This window comes from Vanacampus margaritifer, chromosome 14 (genome assembly GCF_051991255.1).
Source record: "Vanacampus margaritifer isolate UIUO_Vmar chromosome 14, RoL_Vmar_1.0, whole genome shotgun sequence".
Taxonomy (NCBI): Eukaryota; Metazoa; Chordata; class Actinopteri; order Syngnathiformes; family Syngnathidae; genus Vanacampus; species Vanacampus margaritifer.
Window position 1 is genome coordinate 14,355,903 of NC_135445.1, and position 24,414 is coordinate 14,380,316.

The following is a 24,414-nucleotide window of genomic DNA, read 5'->3' on the forward strand; positions in this document are numbered from 1 at the left end:
TACCATAAACTTTTCATCCTACTAAGGCTAAATATGAATACAATGGAGTAAAACTCAGTAGGTTAATTCACAAATGTTTAATAATGACGTTGAATATTTCCATGCTTTCAAACACAATTGTTGAAATTTAATTGAAATGTTATTTGTCATTGTATAAAAGGATAGAATGAAGCAAGGCACACAACTGCAGTAAATATTTGATTTAAAAAATATGTTTTTTCTTCACAGTACTTCCCCCCCCCCTGCATCAAATGAAAAAAACAAAATTATAAAAACATTTTCATAAAAAAACAAAAACAAATAAAAATGCTTTAAAAAAAAAAAACGAAAACTAACTAACTATAGCGAAAATGTCCTTTGTTTTAGTCTTTGGTCATTCATTTAATGCGGGAGTCTTTAGGGATGATTTTAAGTATATTTGTTTTGATATTAACCGGAATAAGGACATTTGAAAGTGTGATACACCGAAGTGAAGTCATCTTGCAACAGCCAATAGAAAAGCACCTTCAGATGACGTCGCTCTTTGGCGACAATTTTGCATGCTTGACTTTTGGCTCCATCGGCTCGGCTCCCCTGTTTTTTCATTTAACTCAGCCGAAATGCAATGCTGGGTAAGAAATGCGTTATTTTTTATTTTTTTCATTCTACCATGGTGTTTATTAAATATTGTGCACAAGTAAAACACAAAGAAAATGAAAACTAATACTAAAACTAAACTAAAAGTAAGCAACAGACCTACCCTGAAAACTATTTAAATACATTACTAATTATATTAGAATTAACTCATTCACTCCCAGCCATTTTCACTGAAGCTTTTGACTGATTTTGCAAGGCCCACAGAATATTGTGTTCTATTGCTATAAAAACATGGAACATACCAAAAGAAAGATTAAAGTCTCTTCTTTCATCAGGAAAAAAAAAGATATTTGTATCTGTTTAAATTTTTTTGCAGCAATTAGCATTAGCATATAGCTAAGTTTCATCAATATGCCCATTCCTGGTGAAAACACTGACAAAAAAAGCTTGTTGCAATACGGCCCTGGCTGATCTCTTGTACTCTGCTGCCACCTGCTGGCATTTTTTTTTTTTTTTTTAAATAACTACAATTGCTTTAAGCCTCCTCTTCATGTCAGAAGCTACATCAAAGCCTTCTGGATGCTCTTGCATAAAAACAAACAAACACATAAAACACGTATAAATACGTTTTTCGGAGGGAAAGACAAAGTATTAAAAAACATGTTTACACATTTTGGGGTTTGAATGAGTTAATTATTATATTATATTATAACTAGTTACTAATTAACTATTAAAACAAAATAAAAATGAACCAAAATTCCAAAACTATAATAACCCTGCATCAACACATCACTCCACACAACAAGACAGTGACTTTTTACTTCTAAGCTTATAATTAAAATGGGAAGTCATCAATGAACTGATGAAACACATACAATGGATGCAGCGTAACTTTGCCCCATGCAGAAGTGGGTGGGGCCTTCCTTCTTAGGCTGAACGTGCGGCCAGCCTCCTTCCTGGCTTGGCTCAGACCGGGGGTACATCTGGGCGACTGGTGGGGCGCGTGCCCACCTCACACGGGTAAGGGGGCTTTTTGAGTGGGGAGTTTACCACAGGTAGAGTCTGTTTATCCCATTCTCCCTGGAAAAACAAGCGTATGATGTCAGATTGGTCTCATGGAAATAAAAAAGGAGGAATTTCTTAAAAAAGAAAAATACTAGTTTGTGCACTCGAAAAACAGATGGGTCTAAAATAACCCAACTATGGGTCAAAAATGGACCGATCCTCTACTTGGGTCAATTTGACCCAACTTTGAGTCAAGAAATGGATCTTTTAGTGTAAAACAACTCATAAACGTTGGTCAGATCCTTTACTTGGGTCAAAAAATTGGGTCCCAAAACCAACCCAGAAAGTTGGGTCAAATTGACCCATAAAGTGGATCGGTCCATTTTTGATCAATAATTGGATGACTTTTGACCCAACTGTTTTAGAGTGTACTAAATGTTCCAACATGAAGTCTGTATGTGTCCATTTGAAATTCCAGTTGAGAGTTTGTGAGACTCACAGGAAAGAGGCGTGCAGTGGATTGGTTGCAGTGCATGGAGATGGGCGCCGTGTTGTAAAGCGAGTCCAGCACTTGCGTGGCAAAGTCGTCCCACTGCAGTCTGGAATATTGCTCCGTCACGCCGTCGTCGCCACAAACACACTGCTCCTTTCCTTGGAATCTAACAACAATGACACACTTTGAGGTCACACGACTGACAGGGAAGTCGGAGCGGGGTCTAATTATTGATTGATTGATGGATGGATGATTGCACGCGACCTGTTTATGAAGCTGAAATATTTGTGTAGGTGATCCAGGTCCACGTGACTCTTGCACAACTCCAGCTGAGTGCGAGGGTAGTAGTGGACGTAGTTGACGCACATTTCCTCCATGATGCCGAAACCACCCTGAGGAACCGTGGACAAGGCTGGTATCCCGTGTTTTTTTTTTTTGTTTGTTTGTTTTTTAGTTAAAGGGGACATCAACCCCCCCAAAAATTATTGACAATAATATGTTCTATGCAGCCCCACTAGCCTAAATCCAGTATTTTGGTTAATATTGTTAAGCAGCAAAATCCAGCAGTTTTTATCAATATTAGAAGGCGGCCATTTTGCTACTTGCTGTCGAGTGACAATGACATCACAGATGTCACATCATGTTTTTTTGCTCAGGTCTCAGGTAACAACCAATCACAGTTCCGCTTCAGAAAACAGGTGAGCTGTGATTGGTCGTTGCCTGAGCCCTGAGCAACTGTGATGTCATCTTCAGTCGACAGCATGTGGCAAAATGGCCGCCCCCTGAGATGGATTTTAAAAAAAAAAACTGCTGGATTTTGCTTCATAACTCTTATTCTACAACTGTAATATTAATTAGAATGTCATGTTTAGACTAGTGAGGTCACATATAACATATTATCAAGAAAAGTTTAAGGTTGACTTCCCTTTTTTTCCACATTTTTTCCCCTGTGTTTACAAAAGTGAGTGGATAGCAGCAGTAAACCTAAGAACAGATCTACATACTGTGCAGATTTTCAATATAATGCAATATGATAATACGATTACAATAGCAGCAGTGAAGTGGAAAATAAGGCTGTTATACTACTCGAGAATATGTAGATGTCCTGTTGTGTTTCTCTCCAGTCTACAATGCAATCCAAATATACAGGAAAGTGTGAGTGCAATTTTCCCTCGAGGGATTATAATGAGTACAATAAATACATTTGAAAAATAGTCGTACAACTGCTTTGTATCACATTGAGAGCTGTTTCAAAGGTTGTGATTACAGATGCAGTAGATTTTAAAAATATAGATACTTTATTTATCCTGTAAAGGAAATTAAATCACTTGGCTACATAATAGGAAAAATCTGACTATGATGCGGTGCATTTCCTCATCACAATCAAATGAAAAGCTTGTTTGTAAATACTTTTTTTTATATATATATATATATATTATAGATGGCATGTGTGTTGTAATAGCTACTCACCACAGTTGGCTTGTTCCTATCTTCTGTGTTGTAAGTACACCTTGTTATGAGGACATCGCCCTGTCAGAAGAAGTACACCATTTATTTATTTTTAACTATAGTTTAATGACAGTATTTTATTTTTTCATTTTATTTTTCTACTTCTTCATACTCACCGGTAAAACATTCGTCATCTTCCTCAGAACTCGGATAGTCTATAAGAAAGGAACCATATTTGGTTACTTGAACTAGTGTCAGAATGGACGCTGCACAACCATGTGACTTAATCAGCCAATCAGTGAAGACTACTAAATGAAACCACTATAAAACAGAGTAGAAGTCAAATGTTTTTATTTTCTTAATTCTTACTGTGAATTAAAAGCATTACATGACCGAATCATTCATTAGCACACCTGATGTTATTCACAAATTTAAAGTAAGATGACCGAGCACATAAAAATGAATAAGGATTTCCTCCTCTTCCTTTTTTTCTCTCCAAGCATTTGTCAAGGCTTTGCTGCAAGCTTTCATAGCACGCGGCTTTGCCGACCATTGACAGCGTGCGTAAGCAGCTTTAATATTCCTAATGAGGCTGAGTGCTTAAAAAGCAGCACCACTCAGGTAGGCTGGCGTTGTTGGAGGCAGCTGGGCAGATGTACCTCTGCGTCACGAACGTTGTCGTCGTCTCCTTTAATGTTCATGCGCATGTTCGCCACTTGTGATGGTGACAAAAAAACGATGCAGATGTTATAAAGGACTTTAGACTTGTTCATGTTTGTAAACAATTGAGTTCAGTTGTTTTGTCTGCCATTTGCATTCAAATGAAAAATAAACCTTTGTGGTAAAACACTATACAGTACAGTATAACCAAATTACATTTAATAATATTCAATATATATTGCCATTATATCAACATAAGTTAATGATACATAAGAGATAAGTTCATTTATTTTAATAGAAATTGATCACTAAATTGTGACCATGCTGGATGATGAAATACGTAAAATAAAATATGTTTATTCTGGCAATATGCATAAAATAACAAACTATTTTGGATTTTGAGAATTTTTTTTTTTGATAAAGAATAAGCATTAGCTGTACTGCACTTTATTCTTATTTATTGTTTTTGACTGGTTATTATTATTAAACTTATTAGATTTAAATTGATATATACAAGACATTTTAGTATGCTGTGTATGTTATATTGTTAACTGAATTTAGCAGTATTTAAAATTAATAATACAATGTGAATAGAAGTTACATATTTTAATCATTTATCCGTGCTCTAATATTTAAAATGATTGACTACCGTTGTTCTATATAAAAAAATACTTTTATATCATTTATGGAATATGCTTTTATAAATTTGCTCCCCAAAGCGTATATATACGTTCTATTCATATTACCAGTGTCCCAAAAAGTATTTATAAGGTTTTTAAATTAAAAATTAAAAAAAAAAAAATTGTGCTAGAGCAGGGGTGGGCACACTCGGTCCTCGAGGGCCGGAGTCCTGCACATTTACCTTCTCCAACACAGCTAATATATGATCAGCTCATCAGCAAGCTCTGCATAAGCCTGATAACGATCCTGTTGATTGGAATCAGCTGCGTTGCAGCAGGGAAACCTCCGAAACCTGCAGGACGCCGGCCCTTGAGGACCGAGTTTGCCCACCACTGTGCTGGAACATAACAGAAGGCTTTGATGCTCTGAACAGAAGAGAACGGTTTAAGCAGTGGTAGTTTTTACAAAAACGGTCAGCAGGTGGCAGCAGAGTATAAGAGATCAACCAGGGCCATGTTGCAAAAAGCTCAATATCCAGTAAAACAGCCAGGAGCGAAGGGGATTGCTTCAGTGAAAATGGCTGGAAGTGAATGAGTTAATGTGGACTTTTTTATTTTTTTGGGGCGTCATTTTTAGTGTGATGCAGCAGGATATATAATTTTTGGGGGGTTGGAGGACAAAATTCCTGATGTGATCATAACTAGACTTTACACAATCAGAATTTTTCAGTCAATCAGTGATCATCAGTGAGTTAAAAAAAAACAAAAAAAACCATAACTAATCACCTATTCATTCAGAAGGTAGAGCAATATATCAATCTAAAAAAAAAAAAACGTGTATTTACTCTACAGTTGACCGCTGCCATTTGCGGGAAAATAGGAACCGTCCCAGCCCAAGAATATCCTAAACCCACGTATGATAATTGACAGTAATTTAAATTTATCCACACAAATAATATATTCAAAAAACCCTGCTGATAAACATTCAATATATCATTCAATGTCTTCTTTCGCGGCGTCGACCGGGCAAATTAATACATTACAGCCGATCACCAATTTTGCATTAAATTCAAAATATCGTCCGACCCCGATCCAGCCGATCAGATCAGAAGTCTCGTCATAATGTTAACCCCTTCAGACCCATAGATAATTGCAGTGGACATGACATATTTGCGTGTCCAAACCAATAAAACGCATAATTTGGATGATGTCAACACTTCTGGTTCATGATTGGATCCTAGCTAACCAATCACAATCGTAAGTTGATTTGCATGATGCTCTTGTTAAGAATATTACACGTTACATTATTCTGGCATCCACTATAACAAATAAAAACACGAGATAACCCCCCAAAAATTTCCATGTTTTTCTTATGTGGGAAGAGGCAAAAAAATAATTACAAATAAATTTCCCAGCAGAAAAAATGTGGGTCTGAAGGGGTTACATAGTATATAATATACAATTTAGTTAAAATAAAAATCAACATTCCGAGCACGTCCTTGAATCTGTCGGAAAAACACAACTCCTGCAAGAGGGTCTTGTTTGTCGCTCACCTGGTAGTGCGTGCTGAAGTGTTGGTCCTCCTGCACCACCTCCACCTCTTTACCGCCCCTCACCAAGACAGTGCGCACCCCGCGGCCCGCCAAGTGCGTGTGCAGCTGCGACGCGAATATGAAGATGCCGCCCCGAGGCAAAGCCTATTAAAAGCAGACAAGGTGATCACTTATCTGGGAATAGATTCTGCTACACCCAGTGCTTCTCAAATTTTTGCACCAAGTAGGCTGCTACGGCTTCCTCAAAAAGTACAACCATAATAACCAATATTTTAAAAAAATAAAGATACACTAGCATAATAATTTGAATTGCACAAAAAAAATAACTACAAATTGTACTTCAATAAATGTTTGAAAAAGCCACACTTTGTGCTTACAGTGCGTGTACACTTGGAGGTGCAGTATCCAGTGAGGTCAAAGGTGTGTTGTTCAGGCGGGACGGCCATGATGGGTGTGTAGACCAGGCCCAGCTCCATGATCCCGGCGTCGTAGCGCCGCAGACTGGGGGTGTAATGTAACCTTATCCCCGATGAGTCACGTTTGCCTGCACGCATTCAACGTCGCGGATCGTTAATGCGCCTTACGTGCGGTCCGTTTACTCCCTGTAACATATTCACATGCTCGCGGGGCAGAATAATTTCAGCAGGATATTCATAAGCATTCATGAGTGAGTGATTTAAGGCGGATGTTGTTTATGTCTCGTAGGTTTGTTAGAGGACGTTCAGGCTGGGATGACAGAGGAGGAATTGAGATGTCATTGACTTGGGGCACAAATCACAATGTCATCGTTACGCAACCTGCGGCTCTGGAGCCACATGTGGCTCTTTGGTCCCTCTCCTGTGGCTCCCTGTGGATCTCTAAAAAAAATAGTAGAAATTAATACTTTAAACATATTTATTTGTATTTAAAAGGAACCTGGACTGTAATGACAAGTTTGCTCTATATTATTTATTTGATTGTTCCTAACATAACTATGAGATTCAGTTTTCAAAAATCATTTCCAGTTGAATACATTTTGAGGAAACCGCCGTTGTTATTTACGCATTCCGTGTGTAGTGACGTAGAATGGCGGGTGGCTCTCTGCCGAGAAATGTGAACCGCGTATAAAGAAAGCAAGGTAAGCCTCGTAGCGTTCCTAAAGAAACAACACGTGATCGGTAGAGTCACCCTCCCCTACGCCGAGGCCGTGCTCTCGTCATTCACCAGACGCATTCAAGAGTTTTGATCGTCCCTTTAGGAACGCTACGAGGCTTACCTTGCTTTCTTTACAGGCGTTTCACATTGCTGGGCAGAGAGCCAGCCTCCATCTACGTCACTAAGCACTTGAATGCGTTGCGACGTAAATAACAATGGCGGCGTACGTCCAAATAAAGTTTCTACAAAATCTATTCAACTGGAAATTATTTTTGAATAATTTATTTCATACTTATGTTGGTAACAACCAAATACATAATATAGAGCAAGCTTGTCATTACAGTCAGGGTTCCAATTAATTCTTTAGATAAAAAAATAATAATTAAATATTCCCCCAAAAATATCAGTCCAAATTGTTTTGGGGTCATAAAAAGATGTAAATGTTTTTTAAAAATTACCTAAAAATGTCCAAAAAGTGATCATAAAAGGAAAGCAAAAAAATTACCATAAAATGTTCACCAAATTGCCAAAATTATAAGACAACTGAATAAAAAGGCAGAAAAGATGTCCAAAAATGCCCAAATACAAAAGAAAGGCATAAAATTACCATAAAAAAGTCAGAAAATGTATTAACAATAATAATAATTTTAAAAAGGCAGAAAAGAAAACATTCAAAATGTCCAAAAAAGAGGAAACCCCAGAAATTATACATAATTGCCAAAATGTCAGAAAATTGCTAGCTAAAAAGGTAGGAAAAAAAAGGAAGAGAGGCAGAAAATGACCATAATATGTCCATAAAATTGCCAAAAATAGATAATAATAATAATAGACAGAACGGCAGAAAAGTCTAAAAATGTATTGAAAATTACCAAAAAAACAAAAACAACTTGCGGACGAAAGGTAGAAGAAGATGAATGTCTTGCGACTCCAGACAGATTTGTTGTTATTTATTTGGCCGAAAATGGCTCTTTTGACAGGAAAGGTTGCTGACCCCTGATCTAGGCTGTGTTAGAGGACAGCAGTGGGGGACAGTCAAGTCCAGCAAGGACCTCTCTGCTGGCCTATTTGCTGTCACGGCCATCTAATCTGCCAAAAGGTCCTCACAATCAAACCTGCTGGCCAACGTAACTTAAAGTTTTTTACTTTCTTCAACCAATCAGATGTCAAATTCACCTCCATAGGGTCAAGGCTCCAAGTGGCGTCCAGTATTTTCTCATTCTCTGATTGGTTGGTTAGAGACCATGTAAGTTTTGTATGGCTTATAACTACATGTAATCACCGATACAACTACCAAGTACAGAGACCACTGACACATTTGATACATACAATTTCAAGGAGAAAAATAATGGCAGATAATTTTAAAGAATGATATATACCAATATACATTTTTTCCTTAAAACTGCATAAAATTAATGACAATTCTTCAAATTTCTAATTCCTGATCATAAAACAGCGACAAGACATGACTACCGATACCTTAAAATAAGGCCGAGTATCGACCCGATGCCGATATCTGGTATCAGTACTTGCGCATCCCTAGTTTTTAATGCATTTTTGTGATAAATGATATTTCCCAAACACTTAAAATGATGTTAATAATAGAGCATATTTTTGTAAATTATACTAGTTCGAGCATTGCTGTTTGGAAAATAAGTTGAACGATATCAAAAGAGATCAAATAAAATGTTAAATACAAAATAAAGACATTTAGTAAAACATGAATATTTCTTAAAAAAAATATATATATATAATTGTAAAATTAAATAATAGTTTGGCCACTTGTTGCTAGGCAGAACTTATGTTTTACATAAATGCGCTATTAAAATGACTCCAAAAACAGTAAGAAATTGAACTCTGCATTTAATATGAGATACATGTAGGAAAAAAATAAAAAATGTGTTTGTGGAGTAGGTGGTAGGGCGCACGCACGTGAATTAGCCCGTCACTGTACTGATTGACATTCCCCTCCATTAGAAGAGGACAGTGTAATTATCATGTTTGCTTGTTTGTCAACAGCATTCAAACTCCACTCGAACATTGTTTGTGGAACTTGATGGAGGGGTCATCATCATCCATCATCAATAATGTGGGGGGAAAATAACATGTACTGCATGAGGTACTGTATATCTGCTCTGTCCTTCGCTGTGTTGAATACAGTAATATGTTGCAGCAGTGTGTGAATCTGAAAAAAACGTGGTGAAAAGTCCTCAAATATGAAAAAAAGAGAGAATAAAATATGTGAACATAGCATTGAAGGTCACATGAGGAGAACACGGTGTAGAGTCTGTAATGACGAGTGTGGCCAAGATGAAAAGCGTCATCTGGAACATTGAAAATGAATTGCTCTGTTGGAAATTAGCCCGCAGCTTCTCAGGAACACTCTCCTGCTGCTCGTTCGTGTGTGCGTGATCGCGTGCATGCGTGTGTGTACCAGATATTAGGAGAGGGTTGTGGTAATGGACTTCCAGGCGAAGGAACCTTGAGGAACCTGGCCCGCCAATAGGGAGGCCTGCATCAGGAGGGTAGTAAAACGCCTGCAAACACACACATAGTATGTTAGAAATAGAGGTGTCAGGCGATTATAATTTGTCATCGTAATTAATGGCATGATTTCAATACTGTAGTTTTAAATGTACAATCAAATGTTTTCATACTTGCTAACATAAAAGTGGGAAAAAATGTTAAATACAAATATGCCTGCATATTTTAGTCATTGGTACAGTAATTTCATAATAATTCATAAAATAGAGAATATTAAAAAGATGTACAGTACTGTATTGTAAAAAACAAACAAAAAAAAAACAAGTCTGATATTGATTTGGACATTTTTCTGCCACTAGATGGCATAATTGCATTTGTAAGATGTTGGTTATGGCTCAGTGCATTTTTTTTCTTTTCATATTAAGAGTTATTCTTTAAAAAAAAAAAATTGTAAAATACAACTTCACAGTCTCCACAAATATATGCATATTATTTGACATGGACATGTCTGCTGCATTGCGATTGGAATTCCCCCAATACAGGCTTTACAAGCAAGGGGCAGTCATTAATTGCACTTTTAAAAAATAGTGGCTTTAAAAGAACTTTAGATTAACTCAAAATTAACACACTAATTTTGACACCCCTAGTTAGAACGTATTTTAGTACCGTATTTAAATACGTTTGAACGCACTTGCAAATATTCTCTCAATTTATTTGCAAGTACTTTCGAACAGGTTAAATACTAAAAACTTTTTTCTCAAAACGCCACAGAGTGTTTATATATATATATTTTTTTTTATTTAGCATTTAGCCTACATTATATCAATATGTTTGAAAATGAAGTAAACATTTTCTTTGTAATTTAAATGATTTATTACGGGCTATTGACTTGCGCATGGACATAACCAGTGGCATTATGGGAAAAAGTGTCAAACGAAAATCATCCACTGCAGACATAGTATGTCTGTCTGTCTTTATTTGACACAATTTTTGCTGAACACAAATAAAAAAATAAAAGAAAATAAAAACATAAGTACACATAGAAAACGGCATTGGATTTTTTCTACTTAAATCCTTAAGTGGAATAGAAAATGCTATTTTTCCGACCGAGCCATATTTCGTTAATGCGTAAGATGGCTCTGCTCTGTTCTCCATGATGTTCCATAAAATAACAAGCCTTTGGGGTATCTTTGTTGGGAAATCTTGATTCAATCTTAATCATCATTTAATCTTGCACCAGATGCACCCCACATGCCTTCTGCTGATCCAATTGAGGAGTGTTATTTTTATAGATTTAATAATGCTATTGTTCTTATCGGCAAAGCAAAAATATTTGAAGACTCGCCGTCTCCTCTGCACACACGCACTCAAGTTGGTGTTTATTTTTGCAAGGTCGCATTTTTTTGTGTGTGCTGCTGCCGGGGAGAATTGAACAACGCTATTACGAGGTGATGAAAGAGGCCTGAATATTTCCCACCTAATCTCGTCTTCACGGCTCACACAAGGCAAGGGAGGCATCCCGCTTGTTGTTGTTTGGCTGACACATAATCCAATCAGAGAGCAGCCCGGCTGGGGAGCGCAGAAATATGGTGACAGGCTCCCTGTTCCCCTGTCCTCTTTGTTTTATGTGACACCCCCCACTGCTTGCTGGCCCACTCAGAAGTCTGCGCCGTAGCTTCAGCTTATTGCACTAAACTTGACCTACTATCTGTTATTTAAACTGGTCTACTCGCGTCCTCTAATAAGTCTCATTAAACGTCCCACTAAATGTCCTATTTTGTCCTCAGGATGACACTACATAAGAAGCAAAGTACAACCTCCACATTTCAAAGCGCTAATTATCTGAAATTTTGAATTTGGCCAACATTTGGGGATCTAGTTGGGCACTTGACCCCAATTTCAGCAATCTTATGAGACCTCAGGAAATACCACGAGACTTCAGCAAATCTTGTGTTTTGTATGTTTCGCAAACGCTAAACAAATCTTCAATTCTTGCAAGACCTAATCAAGTCACTTGAGACTTAAGCAAATATTGCAAGACATCAGCAAGAAACTTTAGAGACTTGTGTAGGTCCTACAAGACCTGCGTAAAACATTTGAGATGTTAAAGTAAACCCTGTGAGAGCTCAGCAAATCTTTTAAAGACTCCGCAAATCTTGCGAGGCTTCGCAAACTCTTAAACAAGTCTTACAAGACCTCAGCAAATCTCATGAGAATTCAACAAATCTTGCGAGACCTAAACACGTCTTGCAAAACCCAAACACATCTCTCAAGACTTCAAGTCATGTGAGACTAGACAGATCTTGGAAGGTCTAAGTAAATTTTGCAAGACTTCAGAAAATCTTATGAGACCTCAACAAATCTTGTGAGACCAAGAACAAATCTCTTAAGACCTCAGCAAATCTCATGAGAATTCAACAAATCTTGCGAGACCTAAACACGTCTTGCAAAACCCAAACACATCTCTCAAGACTTCAAGTCATCTGAGACTAGACAGATCTTAGAAGGTCTAAGTAAATTTTGCAAGACTTCAGAAAATCTTATGAGACCTCAACAAATCTTGTGAGACCAAGAACAAATCTCTTAAGACCTCAGCAAATCTTATGATATGCCAGGACTGTAGATCTTCCAAGAGCCAAGCAAATCTTGACGGAATTCTTCCGGTCTTGCGAGACCTGAACAATTCCCGTGAGACTTCACCAAATGTGAGACCTAAGTCTTGCAAAGTCTCAGCAAATTTTGTAAAACCCAAGTAAGTCTTGGAAGACTATCCAATCATATGAGACCCAATCAGATATGCGAGTCTCCAGCGAATCTCACAAATCTTGCGATACCCAAGAAAGTCTCACAGGAGCTCAGCAAATCTCATGAGACATAAGCAAATTTCGCAATAATTTATCAATTTTGTCAGGACATTATTAAATCTTGCAAGGCCCCAGCATGCGCGATTCAGTCAACACAAAACTTGTGCTAATCTTTTGACCCCAAGAAGTCACACAAGACTTTGCAAATCATAAGGCTGCAACAAAACGTGAAGGACCTAAACAATGTAAATTCTTATGTAAATCTCGTGAGACTTTAGCAAATCTTGGGAAGTCTCGCAAGACAAACATAGCAGCTAGCCGGTGTGCGAGAACTCAAAAACATTGTGAGATTTCAGCAGTCTTTTTTTAGACCTAAAAAGTCTCTCAAGACCTAAGCAAGTTTTATCCGACTTAATCAAATCTTCATCTGCAGAACATCTTGCAAGACTTTTGCCAGAATTTGCCAGAAAAACAAAAGTGACCTAAACAAGCCTCACAGGATCTCAGCAAATCTTTAACAAATCTTAAGCAAGAATTCTGCTACATTCACATTTGGGGGGCAAAAAACCCGATCAAAATTCACATCCAAAACAAACACATCAGATGTTCTTTATCTATTGTGTATTGTTCCATTTATTTCAATTTGAGTCCAATGGAATGCCCCTAAACCTGAACCCACTGTATTTCTTCCAGTTTGTTTTTCTCCTCGTATGTGTGTGGCTGTGCAAGCCTTTGTGTGTGACTGCTTGCATGTGAATTGTCTTCCCACATACCGACTGGCTGCACAGTAATAGACTTTGCGCAGACACTTCCAGGCTTTCACATTATTTGAGTAGGAGTCTGTCTCCAATGAATACAGTCGAGGATTGCACCAAAAAATCGAACTGAATTCCAAGTTCTCCAATTAGACGCTTCTTGCGACTGCACTCTATCGTTTGGAGGATTCTGGTTGATCTTCAAGGCCTTTTGTTATTCCTATTTACCATAAAGTCATTGACATTTAATTTCAGCGTATTAAGGGTGAAACATCCAGATTTCATCATACCTCGGCGCCCATGGCCCAGGCAGCCAGAACATGGCGGCAGAAGTTGAGTTTTGCCGGCACCATGTTGTTGTCACACGAGCCGCTGTACTGGGGAACGTCGCGGTCGTCCGGCGAACATTCAAATACTTCGATGTGATGCACAATGGCCTCATTTCCTGGTGTTATCGCTGACTCGTACTGACGTAGAAAAGAAAGAAAATGCTGTGTTATATACGCAATTATTGTCTAATACTCATAATTGTTCCGTTATTGTACCGGCATATAATCAAGAAAATAAAAATACACACAAATAATTAAGAAAATTAAAATAATGTCAGCCTTTAGCTATCATAAAACCTTTACAACTTCACAGGCAATGTTTTAAGTAACGTTTTAGTCAAAATGTCCTACTATAAAACACTACATACCTTGATATTGCTTGGAGGCAAACTAGGGTGAGTTTACTGTCTTAAAGTTGTAACAAAAATGTTTACTACTGTAAGGATAATACATAAAAACAAACCACTCAACTTTTGATGAGTGACATTGCGCAGCTAGCTAGTTGGTGGCTAGCTAGCTAGTGGCCGTGCAACTGAGTGGGAAAATTAACGACGACAATAACATATTAAAACTGTAAAGCACTTGACTTTACAACAGCAAGTCAGGGTCCGGCTAGGTTACAAGTTACTTGACTGTCTGCTAAGTATTAGTATACGGCAACATTCATACATTTAATGGAAGGCAGCTAGCCAGTAAATCAGCCTTACAAGTATTTAAAAAAAAAATAGGCTAACAACAACTAATGAAGTAAAATATAATAAGTGAAGATCTAACCTGTATCACAGGGTTTGATTTGTACCTTTGAGGCATTATGAGAACAATAAATTAAGTACATTTTAAAAAAATTATACAGAAGCTAGCCATTGTGGAACCCTGAACCGAGCTAAACAAATTAATTGACTCTTAAAATTGTAAAAAGTTAACCATGAACACTAATATGTAAAAAAAACAACGATAAATGTTAAATGTGAAACTAGCGGTGCCAGTTAACTCATTCACTGCCATTGACGGCTAAAAACGTCAAAAATTCATTTGAACTATTTCTATTAGTTATTTTTTTTCTCTCTTTTGTTAACACGAGCATGAAAAGCTAGAATTGTTTTATTGTACATTTAGAACAGATATGAAATTTGTGATTAATCGTGACTTGTTAAGTCATGCGATTAATTATGATTTAAATTTTGATCACCTGACGCCCCAAAATTGTAATAATCTTTTCTTTCTTATTGAAAATTAATTTTAACTATATCTATTAGTTAAAACATTTTTTCCCACTTTTGTTAACAAGAGTATGAAAACCTAGAATTTTTGGGTTAGGGTATTTTTTCATTGTTCATTTAGAACAGATATCAAATTTGCGATTCATCGTGAGTTAACTAGTGAAGTCATACGATTAATTACAATTAAAAAATGTAATTGCCCGTCGCCCCTAATTTTTAATAATCTTTTTTTTTAATGAGTTTATGGCAGTGAATGAGTTTTAAGTATCATATAAAAAATAATACATTAAAATAATTCAACACTACTTTGGATTATAAGTAACCAAGAATATAACAGTTGTTTTAACCACTAACAGGATGGTTAAAAAAAAATAAATAAATAGAAACCCATTCCTTTGATAAGATGTACAGTAATGTTGATATATCAGTTATCCTGTCTGCAACAAATCTAGCAGATACTTTATTGTCATCAAAGTGTCAGTGGTGTAAATATACGGTATGTTAAAGCAGATTTGCATAGGAATGACATTTGTGGTGTATCTGCGTTTGCCATAATGTATGCTTCTTCCCGCCAAGCATGACAGTCCATCTGTTGTTTGCTTCCTCCAGATGCTACCAAAAAAGCCGCAATAATTGCAGCTTGTGCACTATCTCCACCCCTTGACTCCCCCTCGTACCATGACGATGTGATTCTCGCCCATGTTTTCGGGCAACTTGTGGATGGAGCACCAGTAGGTGGTCTCCTGAGTGGGGATGACGACGTTGGGCGCCACCACATCCAGCGTCTGCACGTCGGGGGGCAGCGCGGGGGCTGGCGTGTCGGGGCGCAGCATCAAGATGCGTTGAAGGCCCGTGTGGATGCGGGACAGGTTGAGCTGCTCCGGTGAGGCAAGTGGTTGATCCAAGAGGCCGTAAATGATGTGCACCGTTCCCTCCTAACCAAAGCAAAATCATTATCATTTCAATAATTAACATTATTGCATTATTCATGAACAAATAATGCACTAAATTGAGTAATTTAAATTACTTTACTAATCTTGTATTACATTATATGAGAAAATGAGAACATGTCATAATGCCCAAAAAAAAAGTCAGAATGGCATACGAAAAACATCCCAATCAAAATTATTTTACAGGAACAACCTTGTAATGATGCTTGAAAAATATAAATATGAAATAAATATTTAATATTATGAGACTGAAATTATATTATTATAAGAATAAAGTCATAATTTGAGAAAGCGGGTAGTACAATTACATGCAGAATAAAGAAAAAAATATATTGTAATATTACAAGTTTACTAAAGTTTATTAACTTAGGAAGATAGATTGTAATATGACTACAAAATATATCTAATGTTACAAAATAAAGTTGCAATACTGTTAGATGAAAATTGAGATTACAATACAAAAAGTTGACAATAGTCTTAATATTACTAGCATTTTTTTTTCTTGCAAAGCATTTTCTCACAAGGCTTTCTTGATTTTATTCTTGAACAATTATTTAGCTAATAGTGTCATTAAACTGCTTAAATGTGCAACCCTTTGGAGATGAATGGTGTCACCTCAATGAGGTAGTCTCTGGGGTCACAGGTGCTAAAAGGTCTCTTGAAGAGCAAGTAGAAGCCTCCGGACTTCCATTTGGCTTCTATTAGCTGGTAGTCCTGTTGGCTGTCCAGCGTCACTTTGCCCTCGCTGTCGCTCCAAGCGTCCTGAAGGGAAACACCACAAATGGGGAACATTAGGAACGATGTCAAAATGACTACAAATAGATTTGCGCAATAGATTTGTCTACAAATGACATACACACATAAATTGTAAAAGTCCAAAATCAGGGTGCTATGAAATCGATTTTTATAGCACCCTGGAATGTTCAGCAGCCAATTCACCTACGGACGATTTAGAATATTCCCTGAACCAAGCATGCATGCTTTTAGAGGAAGGATGTAGGAGGAAACTAAAATACCTTTAAACACAACAAATGCAAACTCTGATTAGAAAGTATTGTTAAGTGTATCCATGGAAAAGCGCTATAATAAATCTCATTATAGTTATTGCATTATTGTCTTTGTCACCGCAGTGTGTGCTTTGCAGCAGCTGCGTCCGTCCGCTGGTGTTATCTTTCGCACCTTTTTCTTCGTATTTTAGTCCAGAATAGCACCCAGGATCTCGTGCTATACTTGTCTGTGCTCCTCTTACATAAGAGCCTGCACACATCTCACCATCCATCCATGCACTCTTTTATGTCCATCTAAAATACATGTGCACAAAGATACAGTTTGCGGCGGTCATATATCGACTCTTCTATTTCAGCTTCTCAAACGTAGTATACTGTACAGCGTTGCGTTGCGTTCGTTGATTTTGTCTAAATTTCTCACACACAGTTCGACAAATAAATAAATACAAAACTGTGGGCGACAAAGAGTAGTCTTCATTAAGTACTTGCCATCTGCAAACTTTGAAAACAGAAAATAAATAAATGAATGTGTGTGTGTACACACGTGCATAATTTGTGAATAAAAAATGAATGCAATTATGTGGAAATGCCAAATTTCAATATTTTGTTCAGAATAGAACATAGATGAAAGGGTGAAAAGTTTAAACTGAGAAAATGTATAATTTTAAGGGAAAAATATGCTGATTGTAAATTTCATGGTGCCAACAAATCTCAAAAAAGTTGGGACAGGTAGCAATAAGTGGCTAAGTCAATTGCACTTGTAAAAAATAAAAAAAACAGCTGGAAGACCAGTTACCACTAATGAGGTCCATTGGCAACTTGATTGGAGTATAAAAATAATGGGTAGAGAATCACCAATTCCTCCAACGTTGAGCAGGAAGATAGTGGAGAAATATCAGAAAGGTGTTTACCAGCGAAAAATTGCAAAAAGGTTGAAGTAATCTACAGTGCATAACATCATCCAAAGAGAATCTGGAACAATCTCTGTGTGTAAGGGTCAAGGCCGAAAAATCATACTGGATTTGTTGTTATCAGCACTCAGTGCTGCATCTGTGATGGTATAGGGTTGCATGAGTGCGTGCGGCGTGGGCAGCTTCCACATCTGGAAAGGCATCGTCAATGCAGAAAGGTATATTCAGATTGGAGAACAACAAATGCTCCCATCCAGGCATCATCACTTTCAGAGAAGATCTTGCATTTCTCAACACGATAACGCCAGATCACATGCAGCACCAATTACAACATCATAGCTGCGTAGGAAAAGGATCCGGCCGGGTATTGAAATGGGCAGCCTGCGGTCCACTTCTTTCACTTCTAGAGCACATTTGGCCCATCATAAAGTGGAAGGTGCAACAAAGAAAGCCCAAGACAGTTAAACAGTTAGATAGGCGCGTGTTAGACAAGAATGGGACAGCGTACCTATTTCTAAACTTAAGAAACTTGTCTCCCCGTTTGCAGACTGTTGTAAGAAGAAGAGAGGATGCCTCACAGTGGTAAAAATGACCTTGTTCCAACCTTTTTTAGATTTGTTGACACCATGGAATTTAATATCAACATAGTTTCCCCTTAAAATAATACATTTTCTCAGTTTAAATTTTGGACCTGCTCTCTATCTTCTACTCTGAATAAAATGTGAACATTTGGCACTTCCACATAATTGCATTCAGTTTTTATTCACAATTTGTATAGTGTCCCAACTTTTTTGGGAATTGGGTTTGTGTGTGTGTGTGTGTGTGTGTGTGTGTGTGTGTGTGTGTATATACAGTATATATATATATATATAGAAAAAATCCATTCGGCAATATATCGCAATATTACAGCGTGCACTCGAATCGATTCGATTTTTAAACATCAATTTTTATGTGAATATTCAACAAAACGTCTTACTTAGGGTTAGGATTCACACATTAAGCATGGAAGAATGTTATATTAATGGAACATTAAGCCATAATATTTTATTTCAGTGCTGTTCAAACATGAAACAGACTGCAACCTGTTTGTTAAATGCAGTGGCTCAGTTATAAGCCTGAATTTTCAGACAAATAAATACATTTTCATACAAATCTTACAGTGTACACGTACAAGTTAACTGATTTGTATTTTCTAAATTTGAGTAAAAAATAAAAAAATCGCAATTATCAATTTATATATTTGCATCGGGATTAATCGCTATCAAATCGAATCGTGACCTATGAATCATGATACAAATCGAATCGCCAGGTACTAGCCAATTCACACCCCTAATATATATATATATATATATATATATATATATGTAAAATGTGTGATTAATTTGCGATTAATCGCAAGCTAACAATGGAAATTTGTGATGAATTATGTTTAAGAATTGTAATTGACTGACATCCATAGAATAATAAATATGCATGTACGTACTGTATGTATGCCTATTTGTGTGCGCGCGTGTGTGTATATGTTGGTAGGACGTGGGCAATAAATTTGCTAGGGTGTGGTCTCCCGTTTGCCCAAAGTCAAATGAGATAGACTCCATCTCACCGGAAACAAAGACAAATGCAAAAGAAAATAGATAGTCTGGCTAAGATAAACAACGAAGATGAAAGTTTCTCTTTCAACCCCCGATGGATTAATGCATTGATTACGAGGCGTGTACATTCCCAGTGCATAAATCATTTGCTCTTGCAGCCGTCCTCGAAACGTGTCGCCAGTTGACAACAGCGTTTTCAACAATGGACGAGCACAGGTGGTGACGGCGGCGCTGTGCTGAGCCTGACTTCCTCCTCCTTCATTAGGGTGTCATTTGTGCTCTCGAACGGCCTCCGGTGCAGAGGTCACGTTTGTTTGCACCCGGCGAGCCGCATGTGCACCTTTTTTACCATCAAACTATTACACAGAACCTGATGGAAGTCTGGTCTCTGCGTCAAGCGACCACAACCTGACACCAACCAAAATGTCTTTTAAAAAATGAATAAATAAATAAAAAATGTGAAACTAATAGAAATAGTTCAAATGAATTTTTGACGTCTATAGCCGTCAATGGCAGTGAATGAGTTAATTTGAAAACAAAAATGGACTGTTCCTGTCACCAATCTCGCACAGGCTCAAGAATCAGGTACATTACTCAAAAATGCATTCTGAAATCCAAAAACCCCATTACTGTTATGTAATTACTCATCTTCTTTATTATTTACAGTTTAATGTCAAAGTGACTATAAAGTAATTGCCTAAGTCATTTTTTTTTCTTCAGTTTTTCAGGAAACACAAAAAAATTGAACCATTTGCATCATGAGATGATTTAAGCAAAAATAATAATGTTTGCACACAAACAAGAGAAGAGGGTGATGATATTGTCTATTGACTCACCCCAAAGTAACTTTTGCTTCCCGAGTCCCAAAGCAGCACCAGATCAGCGTTGGTCAGCTCCCCTCGCTCGGACATCCCCAGCACCACGCCGTACTTCAGCTCGGCCACCTTCAGCTCCATGTAGACCTCCTGCCGAGCGTAGCTGATGTTCCACGCCAGCTGGAGCCGACCGAGCGGGTCCAGCAGCACCCGGAAGGGCATTGGCAGCGCGGGCGGCGAAAGGTCCGAGGGCTTGGAGTCGGGGCGGGACAGCTCCACCACTGTGACGTGGGAGGGAGCCTGGTAGGAGGCCACCAGGATGACCATGAGGGCGGCCAGGGCGGTGAAGTACATGACGGTGACGTCCTGGATGCGGAATTCTTTGCTCAGGATCCTCATGGTCAAAACACGTGTACGTTTATTTTAAGTTGACTCTTAAGTATATGAGATGTAAGTTCAAAAATGTCCTAGAAGCTCAACAGCGTCTCCAACTTGTTGTGAGTATCATTCCTCGCGTCGTCTCACCCGCTCGTACCCAATCTGTGCTTTTTAAGAGACTCCTCCCTTAGCGATTTGTCTGTTTTGATGCAGACTAATGCTATTATTTGTTGAGCGCAATTCAATTGTGTCCCAGAAGGCCCGCGGGTCAAACATGATGGTGCACGTCTGCCATAGCCTAATTGATCCAAATCCTACCATGGACATTATCAATGACAATCATCAGTGTTATTGCTCTCTCCTTTTAAAAAAAAAAAATGCATATATCACATAGTTGCTTTTCAAAACAATCTGACCTTTTGACAGTGTCATTTAGTTAGGCAGTAAGCATTTGTGGAGCCATAAACAACTTATTGCATTTGTAGCTTTCCTCAAGCCGCCTCCTCGGGCTGTAAACAACCAAATTGCGCTGCCAATTACGGCCGGCACACGCAAGATGGACACTTTAAAGTTGCCTAAAAAGGTTAGCGCATCCCCTGAGGGAGCATGTGTGTGCGTGTAACAGGTGACCCCACCTCACATTAGAGTACTGATGAGAAGCAAAAATAACATACTGTATAATCAATAAAAAAAATATTATTGGCATTATCATTTGTAGTTATATCAATGGGGCAGTGCTTTAAATTTGATTCTATGCTTGCTTTTCAATTTTAAAAATTAAAGTTTTAATCAAACATATTGTTTTTTTTTACAATTTTGCGGCAATTAGCAATGTACCTATTATATCTATTTAATTTTACTAACCAAATACACATGTAATTTTCCTTTTCTTTTTTACATTTTTGCAGCAATTAGCAATGTACCTATTATCGCTATTTAATTTTATTTACCAAATACAAATTTGATGTATGATTTTTTTTTGTGGCCATTAGCAATGTACCTATTATAGCTATTGAATTTTATTTACCAAATACAAATTTTATTTATTTATTTTATTTATTTATTTTACAATTGTGCGGCCATTAACAATGTACAATTTTGTGTGTAAAATGTATCCATTTTTATATTTATTTAATCTTATTGACCAAATACTTTTTTTTGTGACAATTTTGCAGGAAATAGCAATGTACCTATTATAGTTATTTAATTTTATTATCCAAATACAAATTTTATTTATTTATTTTATTTATTTATTTTAAATAAAAAAAATTAAATTAAAATTAAATTTTTAAATAAAAAAAAATTGTGGCCATTAACAATGTACCTATTATATCTATTTAATTGTATTTTCCAAATGCATTTTTTTTTTACAATTTTGCAGCAATTAGCAATGTACCTATTATTGCTATTTAATTTTATTTACCAAATACAAATTTGATGTGTTTTTTTTTGTTTTTTTTTTACAATTTTGTGGCAATTAGCAATGTACCTATTTTATATCTATTTAATTTTATTGACCAAATGCATTTTTTACAATTTTGCAGCAATTAGCAATGTACCTATATGGCAATTTAATTATATTTACCAAATACACATTTTATTAATTTATTTTATTGATTTATTTTACAAATGTGCGGCCATTAACAATGTACCTATTATCTATATTTAATTTTATTTTCCAAATGCATTTATTTATTTTTTACAATTTTGTGGCGATTAGCAATGTACCTATTTTTATATCTATTTTATTGACCAAATGCATTTTTTTTTTTTTTTACAATTTTGCAACAATTAGCACTGTACCTATTGTAAATATTTAATTTTATTGACCAAATACACATTTTTATTTTTTTATTTTTTACAATTTTGTGGCAATTAGCAATTTACCTATATACATATATACACACACACATTTTATTTATTTATTTATTTTAAATTTGCAGCAATTTGCAATGCTATAAATCTATTTAATTTTATTGACCAAATACAAATGTTAATTTGACTTTGGTTGTGCCACAGAGGGGGGTGAGGTAACTGTGCAGAGCAAATAGTATATAAGTATACTGCCTGTTACATGAAACAGTGCATCCAAAATAACCATGCATGATGAGCCACATGCTGCTTCCCCATGTCTAAAGAAAATGTCCATTTTCTGAAGTAGACAGTTGTTAATTTGGTTAATTTGACACATGTTGACGGGTGAGCATACACTCCAGGGACACAACTGTTTGTATACAAAGGCAATATTAGGTTTTGCTTTGTGGGCAGCATGGTGACTTGAGTGTTTAACACAATACTGTGGTTCTGATATAATAGTATGACTTTGTGATTACATGTAGCAGCCTGGTAAATTTCAATTGCACTTGGAATAGCTTGTTGTTATAGTTATATTGTAAATGGCTAATGTGATCAATTCCAGGTTCCCTTTAAATCCAGGGCGTAGCTTCATATGTCCTGAATACAGACCTGCACTTTTTTAATTGAATTTTGTACATGATAACATTGAATTGTCTTTCCCTGGACAAAGGGATCGAGTTTCAGTAAACAATGACAAACCAAGGGCAGTGGAGATGTGGTCGAGATGGTTCGTATCCTGTAATGCAATCAAAATGTATCGTCGGCGAGGTCCGAGTGTATTTCCTTTAACGTGTCCTCTAACTATCACGTGACCAGCTCCATGGTTTGTCACGTATGCATACACGTTGGTCACGTTTGTGCTGATGTGTCATCAAACACAAACAAGTCCAGACGCCACATTGTAGGCATTTTCGCCACAGGGGGTGATGCACAGAGAGAGCATGGGGGGGGGGGGGGGAACGGGGGATGGGCACTGAAGAAGGGATTTAGGAGGAAGATGACAGAGCTTTGTGCGCAAGTGTGATCAAATGTGCGCACGTGCTGGTGTTTATGTGGTGAGCCTGTCGGTTTTTCAATCCCTGTCCCCAAGACGACTAGAACAAGAACATACACACATGCAGAAATTAAAAAAATCTGTGTGATGCCAAAAATGCCCAAATGCATTTATTTATTCATTTATCTATTTGTTTATTTATTTATGTATTTATTTTATTCTTGACAGTCGGCATTGTATCAATGGAAGCTATTAAATTTAAAGGATACATTTTGTGGAAATAGAAGAGATTTCCAACCAGTATACAAAATATCCGTTTTCCATTCATTTCATTGGGGAAAGATGATTTGAGATATGACAATATCAAAACATAAATAAATGCTGCAATCTTTCATCAGTGCTACTTGAGAGCCACTTAGAACCTCACATTTCCAAATCAGATGTATGATTGAAAAAAATAATTAAAAAAATTGTAGGACAAAATACGTGCATATGTGCTCTTAAGATGTTTGATTTTTACATAATACATTTCTCAATGCATGCATAAAAGATCCACTTTCCAAAAAGGTTTGACGCAAACAACAAAATAACTACGGACTGTGATTCCAAGTGCAAAGCGCTCTTTTGCACACACCAAAAAATCATTCAAGGACGGCGCAAAACTGTGAACAGCACAACAAAAACTAATTTAGCCCCCCCCACACACACACACACAAATCAAGTCATTCAAAATTGTAATGTTATATGTCAGGATGGACATATCATTACAAATCCCCCAAAAAGTTATCATGACTACTCAGATTGTAGTATTGAGCGTTATAAGACCTAGAA

General features: G+C 36.9%; 1 protein-coding gene across 2 annotated transcripts; it reads right to left on the bottom strand.

The window, feature by feature from the left end:
* Positions 1–68: 68 nt before the first annotated feature.
* On the bottom strand, positions 69–23,367 carry dbh (dopamine beta-hydroxylase (dopamine beta-monooxygenase)). 2 transcript variants are annotated; one of them, XM_077542343.1, is made up of 13 exons: positions 23,289–23,367; positions 20,376–20,720; positions 16,645–16,791; positions 15,757–16,014; positions 13,821–13,997; positions 9,922–10,024; positions 6,734–6,900; positions 6,357–6,500; positions 3,700–3,738; positions 3,545–3,604; positions 2,339–2,466; positions 2,081–2,240; positions 69–1,656 (listed from the first exon to the last, which is right to left on the bottom strand). In XM_077542343.1, the coding sequence occupies exons 2-13, from the start codon at positions 20,706–20,708 to the stop codon at positions 1,543–1,545; spliced, it is 1,830 nt and encodes a 609-aa protein (XP_077398469.1). In that variant the 5' UTR covers positions 20,709–20,720; positions 23,289–23,367; the 3' UTR covers positions 69–1,542. The 2 variants fall into 2 exon arrangements, with proteins under 2 accessions (XP_077398469.1, XP_077398468.1); XM_077542342.1 differs by lacking the exon at positions 23,289–23,367 and having other exon boundaries at positions 20,376–21,991.
* Positions 23,368–24,414: the final 1,047 nt, after the last annotated feature.

Bases quoted from the DNA above. Each gene is read 5' to 3' on its own strand.
- dbh (XM_077542342.1), bottom strand. From the start codon at position 20,753: ATGAGGATCCTGAGCAAAGAATTCCGCATCCAGGACGTCACCGTCATG. The intron at 13,998-15,756 runs GTACGAGGGGGA...TTTCTACGTCAG, and splicing joins GCGAGAATCACATCGTCATG to TACGAGTCAGCGATAACACC. The intron at 6,501-6,733 runs GTAAGCACAAAG...TGCTTTTAATAG, and splicing joins CCTCCAAGTGTACACGCACT to GCTTTGCCTCGGGGCGGCAT.